General features: G+C 40.8%; 1 protein-coding gene across 5 annotated transcripts in view; it reads right to left on the bottom strand.

Moving 5' to 3' along the window:
• chd9 (chromodomain helicase DNA binding protein 9) overlaps positions 1-16,669 on the bottom strand; it is a 71,175-nt gene extending 54,506 nt beyond the window's left edge. The window contains exons 1-2 of one of the 5 annotated variants that reach the window (XM_026173640.1): positions 16,334-16,669; positions 11,870-13,517 (exon numbers count right to left, since the gene is read on the bottom strand). In XM_026173640.1, the coding sequence (XP_026029425.1) occupies positions 11,870-13,408 (1,539 nt within the window). In that variant the 5' untranslated portion in view covers positions 13,409-13,517; positions 16,334-16,669. Of the gene's footprint in view, positions 1-4,477; positions 5,123-11,869; positions 13,518-15,555; positions 15,775-16,333 lie in introns of those variants that run through there. The other 4 variants (XM_026173647.1, XM_026173657.1, XM_026173691.1 and 1 more) reach the window with 4 other exon arrangements.
• Positions 16,670-16,887: the final 218 nt, after the last annotated feature.

Here is a 16,887-nt window from a genome sequence, read left to right as displayed (position 1 = left end):
TTTTTATGTTTATTTATTGTTTTTATGTTCAGTCTCAACTGATACGAAGTTGATGTGCAGTTAATAAGTGCAATAAATATTTATACTGGAAAAGAAAATCGTGAGAGAATCGTGATCTCAATTCTAAGCCAAAAAATCGTGATTCTCATTTTATGCAAAATCGTGCAGCCCTACAATGAAATATACAAATTTACAGGTTACCTTCGTGTAAACCACCAGCTCCTCATCTCTGCCTCTCTCACATTACCAAGAACTTCATCCAAGCCTCCGTCTTCATCACCACCACCAGCATCTAGACTCCAGGGGGTCTTGCCTAAGTCATCACTAGGAATCTGTACAGCTGTGATGGGCCATTAAACTCTAGTTGCCAAATAGCTTAATTCAATCATGACTCGTGTTCAATCCACCCTAATGATCTTTTCTTATTAAACTTAAAGCTAACTGAAGTGAAATCAACAATATATGATTAGTTTAACCAACTAGCATTTCTGGTGCCAACATTTCATCAGTTAGTCAACTAGTCACACATTTCACTAGTCCCTTGTGGGGACTATATTCCTGGCTTTACTTAAATTGACAAATTTGTCCATCTTTTGTACTAGTATGAAATCACCATAAGTCAAAGACAGACAGCTGTCAGCCACAAATGTCTAGCGGCAGGGACGAGTTATGGCCAGAGAAGAAGCAGCTTCCCTGCTGATACTGTTACAGCTGAACCCCAAAATAAACACAGAAATGCAGGGTTTAAAACACACTTCATTTCATAGTTATTCAGTTTCAAACAGACTGTCAAATTTTCATCAGTAAAGAACAACATTATGAAATGTTTGGCCACAAAATATAAACTAAGGCTCTTCAGGTTTGTTTTCCTGATGCATTATTGAACAAAGTACATGAAACGATAGTTATTTTTGATAAAATTTGTAATTTTAAGACTATTTTTATTTTTTTATTTTTTATTTTTTTTAATCACAAAATAAAATACAAAAGAGTCCAAAATATTTATAACTGAGTCAGAAATACTAAAATGAAGTATAAATATATTAAAACTATAGTTAGGTAAATTACTTGACCAAATATACTGGTACCATCCATGCTCTTATTCAATGGCAACGAAACAAGTTGTATGAATCATATCAACAGTATTTGTACTATATTTTATTTTTACGTTTTTATTCTTTTCCACTATGATCTCAAAATTGTAATGCAGATTTATGGTGTGTGAAAAACTCTGAAGTTATTTTATGCTATTTGCATTTCTTCTACAAATATTCCACATTTAAATGACAAAAAAATAATTTAGCAGTTTTTAAAGGGAGCAAGTTAAAGCAAGTCTTCAATTATGCTTCTGATTTCAGCTTTATTTAAAAAAATAATCTTGGCTATGGTTGAGTTTAATGTTTTCAGAATGTACTTTACAAAAATGTAAATGTATTTTTTAACATACGATATATGTATTAATTTTACTGGTGTGATCAAACTGGGCTATAGACACTACAGTACAGAATAACCCCCTTACCTCACTCTAAGACTGCAGACTTACTTTCCTAATGTACTTAAAAGTAAAGTGGGAGGTACAGCTTCAGCTTCCAGACCCCTCTTCTGTTGAACCAGTTCCCAGGTTGGATTCAGGAGAGAGAGACACCTACTCTACTTTTAAAATTAGGCTTAAAACGTTCCTTTTTGATAAAAGTTAGGGCTGGATCAAATTACTCTCGATCCTCCCTTAGTTACGCTGCAGTAGGCCTAGGCTACTGGGGACTCCAACTGATGCATTGTTTCTTTTTCACTCACTATGTATTTATACACCACTCTGTATTTAATCATTAGTTATTATTAATCTCTGGCTCTCTTTCACAGTGTGTCTCGTCTTGTCTTCCTCCCCTCATCCCAACCAGCCGCAGCATATGGTCGCCCCTGCCTAAGTTCTGCCGGAGGTTTCTTGCTGTTAAAAGGGAGTTTTTCCCTTCCCATTCTCTCCAAAGTGATTGCTTTAAGGGGGTCAAACAATTGTTGGGGTTTTTTGTTTTCTTTGTGTCTAAGGGAATGGGGTTTTGGGGGCTAACAGGAAGAGAGAAACTGCATAGAGCATGCAAGACTACAGCTCTGCTCGGTCCCAACTCTACATAGTTATGCATCACACAAACAGCAGGTGCTGCTCTCTCAAACCCATTATTTTCAGTGGCTTTCACAGTACAACAAAGAATGACTGGACCTTGTGGTAACTTAAAATGGGCCTTGGGGTGTTGATGAAGCAGCTAAGTATGATTAACTCAGTTGCATCCGCACTTTATATAGCAATATAGCATTGTCCACATAACTGTTTGCATTTGTTAAAACAGGCCCAAGAAAAAAAATCCTTGTGCCAAAAAAGTCCACCAGAGGATTAAATGACTACAGGCCTGTCGTGCTAACATCTGTGGCTGTGAAGTCCTTTGAAAGACTTGTGTTAAGCCACCAGAAGGACATTGCACTGGAAGTTCACCTAGCTTCCACCTGTCAGTGGATCACCAGACCATTAGCACCAGCCTCATCCAGAGATGTGTTCTCTCCGCTGCTCTTGTCTCTCTAGACAAATGAGTGCACCTCAGGAGAACCATATGTGAAACTCCTATAGTTTATCAAGGACACCACTGTCATTGGTCTGATCCAGAAATATGATGTGTCAGCATACAGACAGGAAGTGGATCCCCGCAATCTGAAGTGGTCCTCACATATAGACTCTGTCTGAAAGAAGGCCCAGCAGATGTTGTACTTCCTGCAGCTACTCAGGAAGTTCAACTTGCCACTGAAGCTGCTGGTCATGTTCTACACTATCATCATCCAATCTGTCCTATGCATGTCAATCACTGTCTGGTTCAGCTCAGCCACAAAGCAGGACAGGGCCAGACTGGAAAGGACAATCATGTCTGCAGAGAGGATCATTGGTGCTGATGTTCCCTCCATCCAGGACCTGTACAGGTCCAGGGCTAGGAGATGGGCAGAAAACAGCGCTACAGGATGTCATTTACTAAAACATTTGCTTTGACCACAGTTTAGGTAAAAAAAAGATAACCCCCCCCCAAAAAAAAAAAAAAAAAAACCATCTGCAAACGTACAAATAGCAGCTGTTGATATAGCCGGTGTGAAACACCTCCAAACGGCTGGTGTTTGCTAGTTTTGCTGAACAAAAGAGAACAGCTTTGATTGAACTGATGGATTGTGTCATTGTCACCAATATGCGATCCACTTTTTTAAATCAGTATCAGATCAGTATTTGGTTCAAATACTTGACTGGCACATGGCTAATATGGTTAAGTGTGGGGTAACTTACTTAACAGATCTCTGTGCATTTTCCTGTTGTTTCTGGATATTTAAAAAACAAAAATTAAATTGAAGCTTGATGAAATGAAATTTTAATGGCTGTTTTTTGTTTTGTTTTCCTTTGGAAGGCCAGCACCTCTTTGATGGTGACCAACATTTTTTGTCATATGCAAGAAAAACCCTGGCTCCATGTGGATTACATTTTGTAGGTTTGCTACAGCATGATCAATATAAAAAAAATATACCCAAAAAGACACAAATAAAAGTCAGATTTTCACATTAAAGGCCCAAAATTAAGGTGACTAAAATACTCTTGTCATTTTTTTAACCTTTGCAAAGCCTGTCTGACAACACTGTAGCCTGACTCACAAAACGGGGAGCAATGATTGATTATGACATACCGGTTTCAACAGTCAACCCTCTTCTGCTAAGGTAAACAGTTAACTGAGTAAGTCAAATGTTGTTAAAAAAATGAAAAACAAAAAACACACACACAAGCATAACACACAATAAAAGTCTCCACTTACAACGTCCATGGCAACTATTTAATGACTTCCTACTGACACAAACCTGTTTGCTGAAGTTACAAATCACTAAGCCAACTGCCGTCTCTCGGGACAATACAATTGACATTTAGTGTGTCAAAGTCAAGCTGTGGTGCAAAAACCACAGACTGGAACAGAATGACAGACTTATGCACTTATTCCAGTCTTATTCACTTTAGATAACTTTCCTTAAGTTTTTAGTCATATTAAGGGTTTGCTTTTATCCTCTCAATTTTCTCACTCATTGTATAGGTGTAAACACAAGGACAAAGGGGTCATTACTCCTCTGCGTCTTTTCTTATTTCATCTGTTGCACCCTATACTGAAATAATTTACAAGTGATTTTTAAGATGTCCCCCTTGAACTGAATCTTTTCATACTCAAGAGACACTGTGGTAGTCCAACCGCCCTTTCTGCCAGTCAAAGGTTAGCGTGAGTTCAAGAAGGTTGCGTCACAACCAAAAAGACATTCCAGTCACATACACACACAAAAAAAACCCTTCACATTTTGACCGCTGGGCAAACACTCACCCACCCATCACCCCCAAAAATATTCAAAGCCATTTAATCCCTGGAGAAGGAGGCAAAAGAGAGTAGAAAGGAAAGAAAAGCAGCATAAAAGGGCATACTTTAAATTCAGACCTACTGTGCAGTTGAGGCTGGCAGCGTTCCCACATGCTCCTGACACACTCAATCCAAGTACAACTCCCTCCTCCCTCTCAGTTCTCAGCCCCTCCTCCCACTGAACCCTCCCCTTCCGCTCACAGCAAAGGCCGCCTGACTTCCTGTCTACCTCTGACCCTCAGTTATCCCCCGCCCTCATCTGGCAGGCCTCCAAACAGACAAGACAATCAGAGCGGATGAAGCAGACAGAATGCTTCGTAGAGTGAGCAACCAAGACAGAAAGTGAAAGACAGACAGAAGAAGAAATGCACACATACAAAGCTCTGCGTGTCACACTGGAGCAGGTTATTAGACAAAGTGGAAAGTGTGTGAATAAGACAGGCTATCACCATGTGGGCACAGTTTTCTCCAAGTACAAGTGTGTGTGTGTGGCACATGTCGGTTGTGGGGTGACAAATGGGGTGACGCATGGTGTCATGTTTCAGTACTGATTATGGCATTGCTTGCCCAGTTTGGGTGGCTAGAAGTTACATAAACCCCAGAGAGGTCAGGAAGTACTCAAGCTAGCCTGTCACAGAAACAGCAATCCTTTTTACAAGCATGCATATTCAAAGTTGATGACTGGAAATACAACTCAGAGGAAAAGGCTGGGCAGAGAGGGGAAAGCAGCAATACACCAGCGATATAGAAAGCCAGCGGGGATGTACCTGCTCAGTATCACTGCTGGGGGGCCCCCCAAATGACTACAGCCACCCAGGCAATCAGTGTTCATCAGTCTCACTTCTCTTTTCTATTCAGCATGAAAGCCGTAGCCTCTAGTGTTATGAAAATTACAAACAGTAGAGTGTAGTAGCATGCCAAAGAAAAAATGACAAAGCCATTCATTAACACAACAAAGCTAGCACTCCACACATCCAGGTGCCAAAACAATGACAAATAGGGCCTTATATTTGCCACAACAGAATAAAATGAACTGAAGCTGAAATAACATCACATGGTAAAAACATGACTCCATAAGAAAGAGAGGCTTAATGGAAAAAGTAGTTGTCTTATTTCTTTTTTTATAAACTTGCAGCATCAAAATCCCAGTCCCAATCAAATGTGTAAGACCAAAATATGCAATGTAATGTCATATCGGCCTTATGGACTGTCAGTGAGCTGAGTGCCCAGAAATATTTTGGTTTTGAATGGAAATGGGTCCTCAACACCAAAAGGCAATACATTCAGTATTCAGCCTTTTGTTTGGCAAATATCTGTTTGGCAAATATCTTTCAGTTTGAGTACACTAGGAACAGAAGTTTCAAATAAATGAATTTTCGTTTTTTCCACCCAAATTTAAGCCAGCACACTGGACTGCTCTGAGACGTCTGAAATTAGTCAAGTACAACATTCAACCACTAAAACAATTTCTTCTTTTTGGGTATGCAAGTGAATAACAGTAATTTGGCATCTTAATAAAAAAATAATACTGTGCTTCACTTTTTCCTGCTTTTATATAAAACAGTCCATTTTAAAATAGTGGATAGCAACAATATGTATTAAAACATTTAATTTTGATAAATAGCATTTTGTTAAAAGAGCTTGCACACATACTGGTGAATTAACCACTACAGAAACATAGAAATTTCGTATTTAAGGAATTTGTCAATCTTCTCAGAAGTGGATGCCCAAGTCTCAATGTTTTATCCAGTTTTCCTTCTGATTTAAAATCAGAAAGAAATACTTTTTTTCAATTACTAGTTACTTTTTAGTTTTACTAACTAAAGCACACAAGGTTCACATATTCACATAGTGCTTTTAATACAAACATTTCCTATTACACATATTTACTCCTATGTCTGCATCAAATATGCTGCTTGCAGCCTGTATTACATATATTTACCTTCTTAATATTTTTCTAATATCACAGAATCATCATATCTTCCTTTATAAAATTGGCCGCTCTGCTAATATACACTTATAATGTAGAGCTGTCCTTGTTTGGGACTGGTCATATGCTGCCAACTCTACACCTTTCATGTGAACGTGTTTGTAGTTACATTTGGAAACCTTAGGTTGACTTTTCAAGTTGATAACCACCTTCTTAAGGCCAGATAATGGAAAGATATCCTGGGTAGGCTGAACTTGTTTTGTAGTATAAGCCTTGGCTGACCAACACACACAATGAAGCATTTTCAAGTAAAGCTAAAAAGCTCTAGCTGAGCTTGCTAACTAGTTTAGTCGATAGCTGATTTAAAAACAGGGCTAGACAACATATTGATATTCTTAAAAGAAGAAAAAAAGGGGGGGGGGGGTGAAGATAATCATATAACTTATATATCTAAGGAGATATCAATGTTGAGATTTTAAAATCATCTGTCCTTCACAACTAGAATCTCAAAATTCTGAGGACACAGCTGCCCTGTTTCTTTGTACAGTGATAAATAAAGTTAGAAGAAAAAAAAGCAAAAACAAGAGCATGTCCTCGGGGTTGGAAAGGCCACAGTGAATTCAAACCCAGGACCTTCTTGCTGTGAGATGACACGCACCATTGCACCACCTATATAACCAACAATTAATTTTCAATTTGTAGCTCTAAAGGATTACCATACCCTTAAGTCTTTCCTGCAAAAAAGCCTAAGTCAATATGACTTGCAAAAAATAAACAAAGTGATATGTGTGTGTATTTAGCAGACTTTCATTTTGCTTTACTGGGTACACTGCCAACATAGACACCAAACATTCAACAACCTATGACACTGGATAAATGTCATTATTTCAAACATGCCTTTATCAAATCAATTCAAATTTCAGTGGCCAGTGTGACTGCATGGTGGATGAATATAAAATGAGTATTCATTGCAGTCTTCTCTTTGTATTACTCAATACAATTTCCTGACAGCACTAGGGATGTCAGAAGACCGATCCTTACAACACAATTTAATATCAAAATCCTGAAAACATGATGGTACTTGGTTTTTTTTTGGCATTGTAAGCAGTGTACTGACTGAGGTGGCTACTCTTCCAGAACTGCAGGGGGAGGCACATGGCTACAAGTATTCTAGTCTAGCCTTACCTATTGAAGAAGAAAGAAGCAAAGGCAAAACTAGAAATGGCACAACATATGAAAAATAGTGAGTAGTGTAGTGGTCACAATAGCTCTGTTCTGAATCACTGATGACAAGGGAAGATTCAGCTATAGAAGCACTTTGTGTTTAGAGTAGGGTGGGTTGAGTTGGTGGACCAAGACATTGATTTAATTGATTCACAAAAGCCAATATCCAAACGATGCTCTTTCAGTTTTTGAACAAAGGGACGAAATACTTCCAATTTAGTGAAGACAAGCCTCCAGATTTCTTCAAAGTTTCAATTCACGGTAACGACATCCACAGTATTACCTCTCTAATTTTATCCTGAAATGCTTGTTACTATTTTGTTTAAGACAGCTGAGACTGATATTCTGAAACCAGCTTTACTCCAGATACTAAAATATTTTTCAATGGCTAAAATTAAATGCCTATGCTAACATAATATAACTAACAGTAGTAGGCCAGAACAGCACAGTAAGGTGGTGGTTAGTAGGGCTGGGTATCGTCACTGATTTCTAGAATCGATTCGATTCCGGTTCACAAGGTCCCGAATTGATTCGATCCAATTCGATTCGATTTGAATCTGGGAAATTTTGCCTCAGACGTTCAGAAATATCATAATTCAGATCAGTACATTTACATATTTTTGTATCTATAAAAAGGAAGCTGACACTCGCAAGACTTTATCAAAGGTGTAAGCATCACAGCAGATGCCTTTGTGTCAAAGTAACTGAGGATAAAACACAGAAAAACACCAAGGTGATTTTCCTGGCCTGGGATTTTATAAAATTATTCTGCAGTCGATCAAAAACGAAAGAAAACCATTAATCAACATATGAACATTACCTCTGAAGTTACAGAGGTTTTATTAGAGACACGACTAAGCGTTTTATCGTAGTGAAAGCAAAACAGCAAAAGTCTGAGCGAATTCAAGACAATGTTTATGTGAAGTGTAGTTTGGATCGTCTTTTGTTGCCGGTTTGGTCAATATTGTTTGGAGAGAGATAAAGCTTCAGAATCAGCGCAAAAAGGGCATAAGCACAAAGCGTGGACCCGCTGAAACATCAGAATCAGTGAGCTGTTGGCTTTCAGCCCCGACCGTGTCCGTGCCGTCGGGTGAGAAAGGCGACATCTCACTGCTTCTGATCCGTCGGCGGATCTACGCTTTGTGTTTACATCTTTGTGCAGAATCCGTGTACCTGCTCTCATTTACTGTTTTAGCTGTTTGGTGGTTGTTGAAATTTTATGAGGTTTAACCTGAAATTCTGGCTTTTCGGGCAAAATAAATTTATATTACAAAATCGATTCACGATTTTAATGAATCGATATCACGTTATCCAAGCCAGAATCGATTTTAATCGATAAATCGATTATCAAAACCCACCCCTAGTGGTTAGCACTGCTGCCTCACAGCGTAAAGGACCACACAGTTTGCATGTTCTCCCCTGTGCTTGTGTGGGTTCTCTCAGGGTTCCTCTCACAGTCCAAAGACATGCAATTAGTTGGGTTAAGTTAATTGCAGATAGGTCTGACTATGAGTGTGAATGGTTCTCTGTTTCTCTGTGTACAACCTGACCAGGGTGTACTCTGCCTCTCGCCCTATGGTAGCTGAGATAGGCTCCAGCCACCCCCAAGCAAACAAAGGACTTTGTGTTTAAGTACAACTGAATTTGGCATTGTGAATCTTTTAGTTCTATTGGTATTGGTACCAACTACTAAATTTCTAGTACTGTAAAATCCCCAGTCATCACTAGCTCTAGTTTCATTATTGCTTTTACTACTGGATCAAGATGCTGAGAATTAGAGATCAACCCTCAGAATTTTCCCACGCCTAAAAAAATAAATAATAATGTAGTATGATCTAATTGATTATTTACTCAAATTTGCAACTTAGTGTAGAGATGAAATGACCAGAAGAAAGGTACTTTTTAGTTTACCCATGTTTAAGGAACAAACTAAACAATTACCAAATGACCAAAGAAATGCGAATCATGAGAATCAGCCCACTAGCATGGAATACATGTTGCCAAATTGATTCATGGAAATAAAGCAAGAGTTCTACACATATCTAGTAGTAGCTGAAATACTGCTGTGGTATAATTTTCTGTCACTGTGACAAAATGTGGTACTATTGCTTCTGGAATAGCAGGAACTATTCCAATGTTGTCTTGAGTACATCTGGCAACCGTTTATGTTTGAGGACTGATTTTTGTCAACACTACAGTCGTTCAAAACCAAGTCCAGAAACGTAACAGGTATGTAGCAAAAACCAAAATGGGTGTGGTTCAACCTTTGCTTATGTAATAATGCAGAAATTGCTACCAGGTAGGGTGTACCCAGCCTCTTGCCCTATGACAGCTGGGATCATGGGCTGCCCTTCCACTAAGCGAAAGAGGATAACCAAAGCTATCTCACTGATTTAATGTCAGTATGCTGACAGACATGATATTTGATTTGGTTCCATTCCAAGAAGGTCTGTTGTTTATTTTTAAATTTATTTCAACCGAACTTTGACATTTTCTAAATATTTAATTATGTAAAAGTACAGAATATTGAAACCTGTGATAAGTCTTAAATCTTAACCCTGGCGAGTCATTACATCTGTAGCTGACCATTACAAACATTGGAAATCCTAATTAGCCACATTCACTGTGGGGGAGTGAAGAGTGGGCCGCTATCCCCTGATGCCTTGCCTGTTCAGCAAACACACTATCAGCAGGCTCTTCACACATCAGTGCACATGAATAGCACAGTCAGCCTGTAAGCATCAACACAGGGCTGGATGTTGACACAGACAGGGAGAGGCTTGTTCATATGGCTGTGGTTCATGGCCCCATTTCAATCAAGGACCTTTGCAGATGAGCAAATGGCCTGTGTGGATGAGCTCTGGTTTAGGCGCAGCACCAGTTTTGTTATCACCTGCTGAATGCTGGGGTATAGATGAGCTACTCAAAACACAAGTTTTGTTTTGGCTCTGGGGCATATATTTGCTTTTAAAATTGGGGAGACATAATGGACCTGCTGCTAGTAAGAGGTCCCTGTTTACAGAGATTTAAATGAGTCACTCAAACACATACTATAAAATTGTAGTAATATAAGTGTTTACTACACTAGGGTAAGTGCAGATACAGACAAAGGTGAGGTTGGTACAATATTGCCAAACAACACTTCTGTACGGTTAGTGGTTATGAGATGTTTTGTCAGTAGAGGGCCATAGGAAACACAAGTGCTTTTATGGTTTTAAAAAAGTGCCTATATATAAAGCGTGCCTTAAAAAAATAATTTTCATTGTTTTAGTAACAAAAATTCTGAAATCTAACACAAATGTTCTCAAAAGAAAACACAAAAATATGTTTCTATCTACATATGCACATAAAGTGTGCAGAGCATGATGAAAGGTCTGTGACTTTAGCTGGTGGTCATGTGTCACTCATGGGCGATGGTAGTGCATGGATGCTGCTAAGTTACAAGCCATCTGAGGTCCAGGAACCGCCTGAAGCCTGTTACAGCCAGCTAATGCATTCACCCAACCTCCCCCTCCGCTTCTCTTCTCTCTGTCATGCTCTTCCTTTCTGTCTCTTTCCCTCCCTTTCTTTCCTAAGCTCTCCTTTTTCCATGAGCTGCTGCCCTCTCCATCTCTCAAACCCCCTCCCCCACTCTGAAGTGCTAACCACTCTCCTTCACCGTGCTCTTTTCCTACCGCTCACTCTCTCACACGTGCACACGCACTCACGCACAGACACACACAGAAACTGTGGCAGCTACCACAACAGCGTGCAACCTCCCCCACACTCCAGCGAGGCAGTGTGCAAGTGCTTCTGGCTTGCCCTGACCCACATCTTGATATAGCCCTAAGTATGCTTACAGCTAAGTCCTGAAGACTCTCCTGCCACTCTTAGCCTAATCAGGCCTGAGCTGCTGTCAGTGCACTGCCCAGACAGACAGGCCAGGTTGGACTGACCATTATCATTTTCAGATAGCTTTCAGACTGCCCAAGATACACCTTCCCCTTTCCACTGCTGATTGCAGGTTTTCTACTAGGCAAGCACATGTTCTACCTGAGATAGCTAAGCATTATATGAGTGGCCGAATTCTGTGCCATAATATGGAAAGAAGAAAATATTTCTCCATTATTAAAGAAAAAAAATATTTAAAATTGTGAAATTCAACACATCACTGTTTCATTTCATTCAGCTTATTCATTTTCATTCTTGTCACTGACTATAACTTAGAAATGGGTGTTAAGTATGAGGTGTATGGTTATATATAAAGATCAGTGCAGTGCCTTTAAACAAATGCTTTAGGAACAAAAAGGATGAAATGTGTTACCTTATCTTCACTGTACTCAATGGGTGATGGTTTCCTGTACTCAATTCCAATCTCCTGAGTAGTATCAGTCCAGCCACAGTTAGATTTGTCCTCTTGCTTAAAAACATGCTCAAGCTGGGGCAGTAGGTCAGGCAGGAGGTCAGGAGGCTCCAGGCCATCCAAGTCTTCATCATGAGCTGCTGATGGTAAAAGGCTGTCTCCCAAAGCTTGGTATCCATTAGTGTTGATAACCCTACAACTCTGAGGCTGCTCAGAAGGCAGGTGGGTGGTGATGTTGGGGTAGGGTCGCATAGATTCACCAAACAGCTCAGATGACTTGCAGTTTCCCTGGGTTTCTCTGGAGCAACGTATAGCACGGAAAGGACATTCCTCTGCCTGGCTAATTGGGGTCCTAGTGTGCTGCTGACTCAAATGTGCAGTGGATGAAAACTGGCATGGTGTCCCTGTAAGTTCGGGTATTGTAGAAGTGAGTGGTGCAGTGGTGTTGCTGGGCCTAGACACCGAGGCTGAGGACAAAGATTGCTCATTGAGACTGGGTAATTCTGGCTCCCCAGGATAAGTAGGGTACTGAGTTGGTTGATAAGCTCTGGCAGAACTGACAGAGCATATGGGCAGGGAATGAACCATAGATGATGAGTGCATGGGAAAGGACAGGTTAGATTCTTCCAGTCCTGTTCCAGGGAAAGCTTGACATTCCCTGACCAACTGGTAGTTACCTTGCTGTGGCTGTGTTTGCAAGCAAGTTGCAGTCATAGAAGCATTCTGACTTTCCAAATAATGCTTACTTGGAAGAGCTCTTGAGTGGAACTGCTGCTCTCTCACAGTTAGTTGGCGCTGAACCTGCTGCTGAGTGTGGTGAATTTGCTGTTGGCTGCTGGACTGGCCTCCCTGGTGAAACGGGAAATTGTGATGCTGCTGCTGCAGGGACACAGTCTGTGTGTTAATTTGTTGGTGCTGGTTTAACAGCTGTTGCTGATGACTTTGCTGTTGTTGCAGCTGCTGCTGTCGCATTCTGTGCTGCTGCTCCTCTTGCTGATAACAGGGATGGTGCTGTGTTTGATGTCTGCCATGAAGTTGCTGGCTTTGTAGTTGTTGCTGTTGATGACAAAGCTGCTGTTGAGGTAAGGCCTGGTACATGTTCCCATTCTGGTCTTGGTTACCCCACATCGGACTGCCACTGTTACAGAAGAGCCCATTGGATTGAGGAACTTGACTCATGGGAGCATTATGGTATGAGCCATGTTGCTCTGTAATCATGCCTTCACTTATGCCCTGAGAACCAGAAAATGCCTGAGCCACATTGGCCTTAATGTCAATGTAATGACCCATTGACTGGCTGTAACTAGGCATAGCTTGTTGGGTAGAAGCTGGTGGCATCATGTCTTGATGCTTCCCAGGGCCAAGAGGCTCCACTTGGAGCGGTTCAAAGTCAGCAGTAAGATTTAGCTCATCCACGAGTGATGGTGCTGAAGCGAAGCCATCGTCATCCAGCCCTTCCAAACCTCCACCAAAGAGGCTAGGGTCATTAAAGAAGTCCATGGTGGAGGCTGGAGGATGACTGGAACCTCTGGAACACCAATGGATCCAAACTGGTCCCCAAATGCCTCTCTTTAGAGCTACAGCATGCCGACTATATAGTTTTCATGCCCTAAAATGAAGAGAAAAAAATATAAATTATAATACTTATATCAGATGATAAAGTTTCAGCTGGTAATCTATGGCCTACATCAGATTTCATTTGGTAAAAAAAAAAACTTATTAGCATAATCAACCTTTAAACACATGCACAAATAATTTCCAGTTAAAAGATGACACAACAGTTTATCAAGTATATTTTTGTCCACCATATTGAACTTTGTCATCCACTTCATCATCAATGATGCATTCTTTGAGAGCAGTAAAACTGCATGACTCTATCAATCTGACATATAAAAGCACTTATCCAAGTGAAGGCTATGTCATGGTTCTGGAGAAACTTGGTACTGTCAGTTATCTGTCAGCATTGCCTTTCATGTGTGCAGCAAAGCAGCTGGTGCAAACCAACCGCCAGCCACCAGCAGGTGCCTCTTCCTGTACCCCCACCCTTTTCAAATACACACATACGCACAAATGCGCCTCAACCCCCTACCTTCACAACCAATGAAGCTGCCTGCCCTGCTACTGCAGAATGTGTGGGAGGTGCAGACAGCTGATAGAATTTCAACAGCTAAGGACAGAGGCAAAGGAGGCCCTTTAAGCATGCGCATGTGCGTGTTCTGCAACCACAGACCAGCGGAAGATGACAGAAGCCTACCGAGGTCAGTTATTATGCTGACTTAACATGCACACAGGCACACAAATGAACACAGACATTTGTCCCATATTTTTGTCTGGCATCTTTTTCTTTATCACAGCATATATTTAAAATAATAGCCATGCTAGTAAATGGTTTAACATAACATTCTACCAGCATAAAAAAAATTATGGTGCTCTCAACTACTGACTGTGTGATTTGTTATCAGAGACACCAGCCTAATATGGATAATATTATGCAAAAAACAACAACAACAGAGCAATGTGCACAAGCTAATAAACTAAAAAATGATTCCTAAAAAAGATAAAGTCATAAGTTTGATTTTTCTTGTTTAACTGGCAGTTATCCAGCTGCTGCTGCAGTTTTGTGATGGCTATAAGAAAAGCCCACCTAAAAAATCCTTTTGACTAAGTGATTCTAACAGCCAACTTCTCTGTATGCAAGTTAAGTTCACCTTAAGGTGAACCAGCATAGGTGGCCTGCTTGGCCCATAGCAACAGAAATGTCTACATGAACTCTCAGAGTTAAACAGTTCCACTTGCTACATTACGAGTTTTATAGTGACTTTATAACGTTACTAACATCAAACCTGAGAAATGTGTAATCTCATATATTAACAAACAATTCATAACATTCTCACCACCTCATGCCACTGCTTTGCATTTTGAAAGCAATATTTAAATCTTAAATTAAACATACAGAGAAAGGAAATCTACTTTACTGTACTATCACTACATTTCCTTTTAAGACTCATTGTCATGCACATTACCACTCTCCCCACTAACCACCAGGTCCCTGCAAAAGTCAATTCACACAGGCATGAAGCAATTCCTGTTTTCACATTGGGCTGTTCTTCAAGCTCAAGACTCTCTCCAGTGCTTTCTCTAGTGATCATTATGTTTATTGGGTAAATCATGTGACTGCCATGTAATTACTTGTCAGTTTTAAGTTTCTGTAGATCCCTATCTATATGCAGGTTCCCTATAGCTAAACCAAGCAACTGCTAACCTTCAAACGCCACCCATCTGGCTCCGAGGCATAGACCAGTCCCCTCTCCCCTCTGATGCTTTCCAGCTGTTTCCTTCATAATTGTGACGTTGTGAGCACCATCCAGGCACGTGCAACTCATGCCTAATATCAACATGAACTGTGTTTATAAACTGCTCCTGAAATTTGGGGAGATGTCCGTGTAAAACTAACAAAATTGAAACAATATCAATTTAACTGAAAGTTGAAGCAAAAGCTAAGCGCGTATACGAACGCTTTTCAGTCCACTTTTAGGAAACTTCCAAGGTTGTTATTGGTAAAGTGTCTCAGTTGGCGACATGGCTATACCTCTGTGGTGTTTTCAAAGCCCTTAAGCGACCATGTTTAAGCAAGACACCGAGCTCACCTCTTGAGTTAATATCATCCTCTTCATCTTCCCTCAGAAATGGCTACAGCCTCTGCGAGCGCGGTGGTTGATAAGCCGACGAGGCGGCAATGTGTTGCGCTACTTTAAGCGCAACTGCTCGGCGAGCGGAAAGAAAATGAACGCACGTGGAACATTTGAGTTTTAGATATAAAACTGTTTGTCGAGGTGCGCACGTGCACTCGAACCGTATAACCTAAGGATTCAAAAGGTGTCGTGACGCTGCTCACAGAAGAAGATAGGGAGGGGGAGGGGGCCGGAGATGGATGGAGAGGTCGTCAATGATTGTGACCGTGATAACAGCCAACTACTTTATCCTCGCCTGACTTTCGTTTTCATTTCAAATAACCTGTCGAAGTATTGGCACTGTTAAGTACATCGGCGTCCACATTCAAGTGCCATGCTGCTTTGAGCCCGGCTGGTCGCTGTCAGTTCAGGACCACCATGACCAAGAAGAACCCACCAAGGAGTACTTTGGAGACACGCGCATTTACATGTAGGCGTCAAACTCTGAAAAAGTACGATGATATTTGCTGCTTTCGATGCGAATTCAAAGAAAACAAACAAGTTTTTGGCTCCTGAACACCCTTGCTTCTACAGGGAAGATACACAGCCAGCTAGGCGGTGTGTCATCAGACAGCTGAGGCGACCCTCATTGACTCACTGTCCGAAATTTGACAGCTACTTGACTGTATGAAACAGAAGCCCACAAGTCCAAACGCGTCTCAGAAAAGTCAACGTAATTAGCGCAGTTTCTTACCTGAAAGAACCACAAAGCGCAGCTCCAGACGCCAATGAAGACAGAGTGGTATTAGCGAAGTTGTTACTGTGTTGTTAGTTGTACTCCTGCTGGCGACCACGGCACAGCGGCTCTGCTGCTGCTGCTGACGTGACTGTGATAACGCCGCATTTGCATATTAGTAACCCTCTCTGTGATTGGACCGCTGACAATTTGCCAAAATCACTAATTTCCATGTTAAATTAAAAACCGGTTCACCAACTGTGACTACTTTGAAGACGGTGGCGCCAGGGCGTTGCTGATTAAATCATGTCATCGTTTGTAAAGTTGCTGTGTTGACAGAGTGCATAAGATGGCCGCGTCTAAACCGGAGCCAATCCGGAGAGGTTTTATATTCGCACATGTACCCTAGTCTGTCCTCAGTGCGAACGTGACAGGAGCCTGCTTTCAGCTGTGGGTACATAACGCCATCTGTTGCCAGAGGGAAATACTTCGCTAAAATAAGTAACTTCAAATTTGAACGTAGTTTTCTTTGATAGAATCATTTCTAGTATAACAGAAATCGCCACTTTGTA

The sequence above is a fragment of the Astatotilapia calliptera genome, chromosome 1 (assembly GCF_900246225.1).
Source record: "Astatotilapia calliptera chromosome 1, fAstCal1.2, whole genome shotgun sequence".
NCBI lineage: Eukaryota > Metazoa > Chordata > Actinopteri > Cichliformes > Cichlidae > Astatotilapia > Astatotilapia calliptera.
The sequence above is the reverse complement of the archived record's forward strand: the minus strand, read 5'-3'. Positions and strand labels throughout refer to the sequence as shown.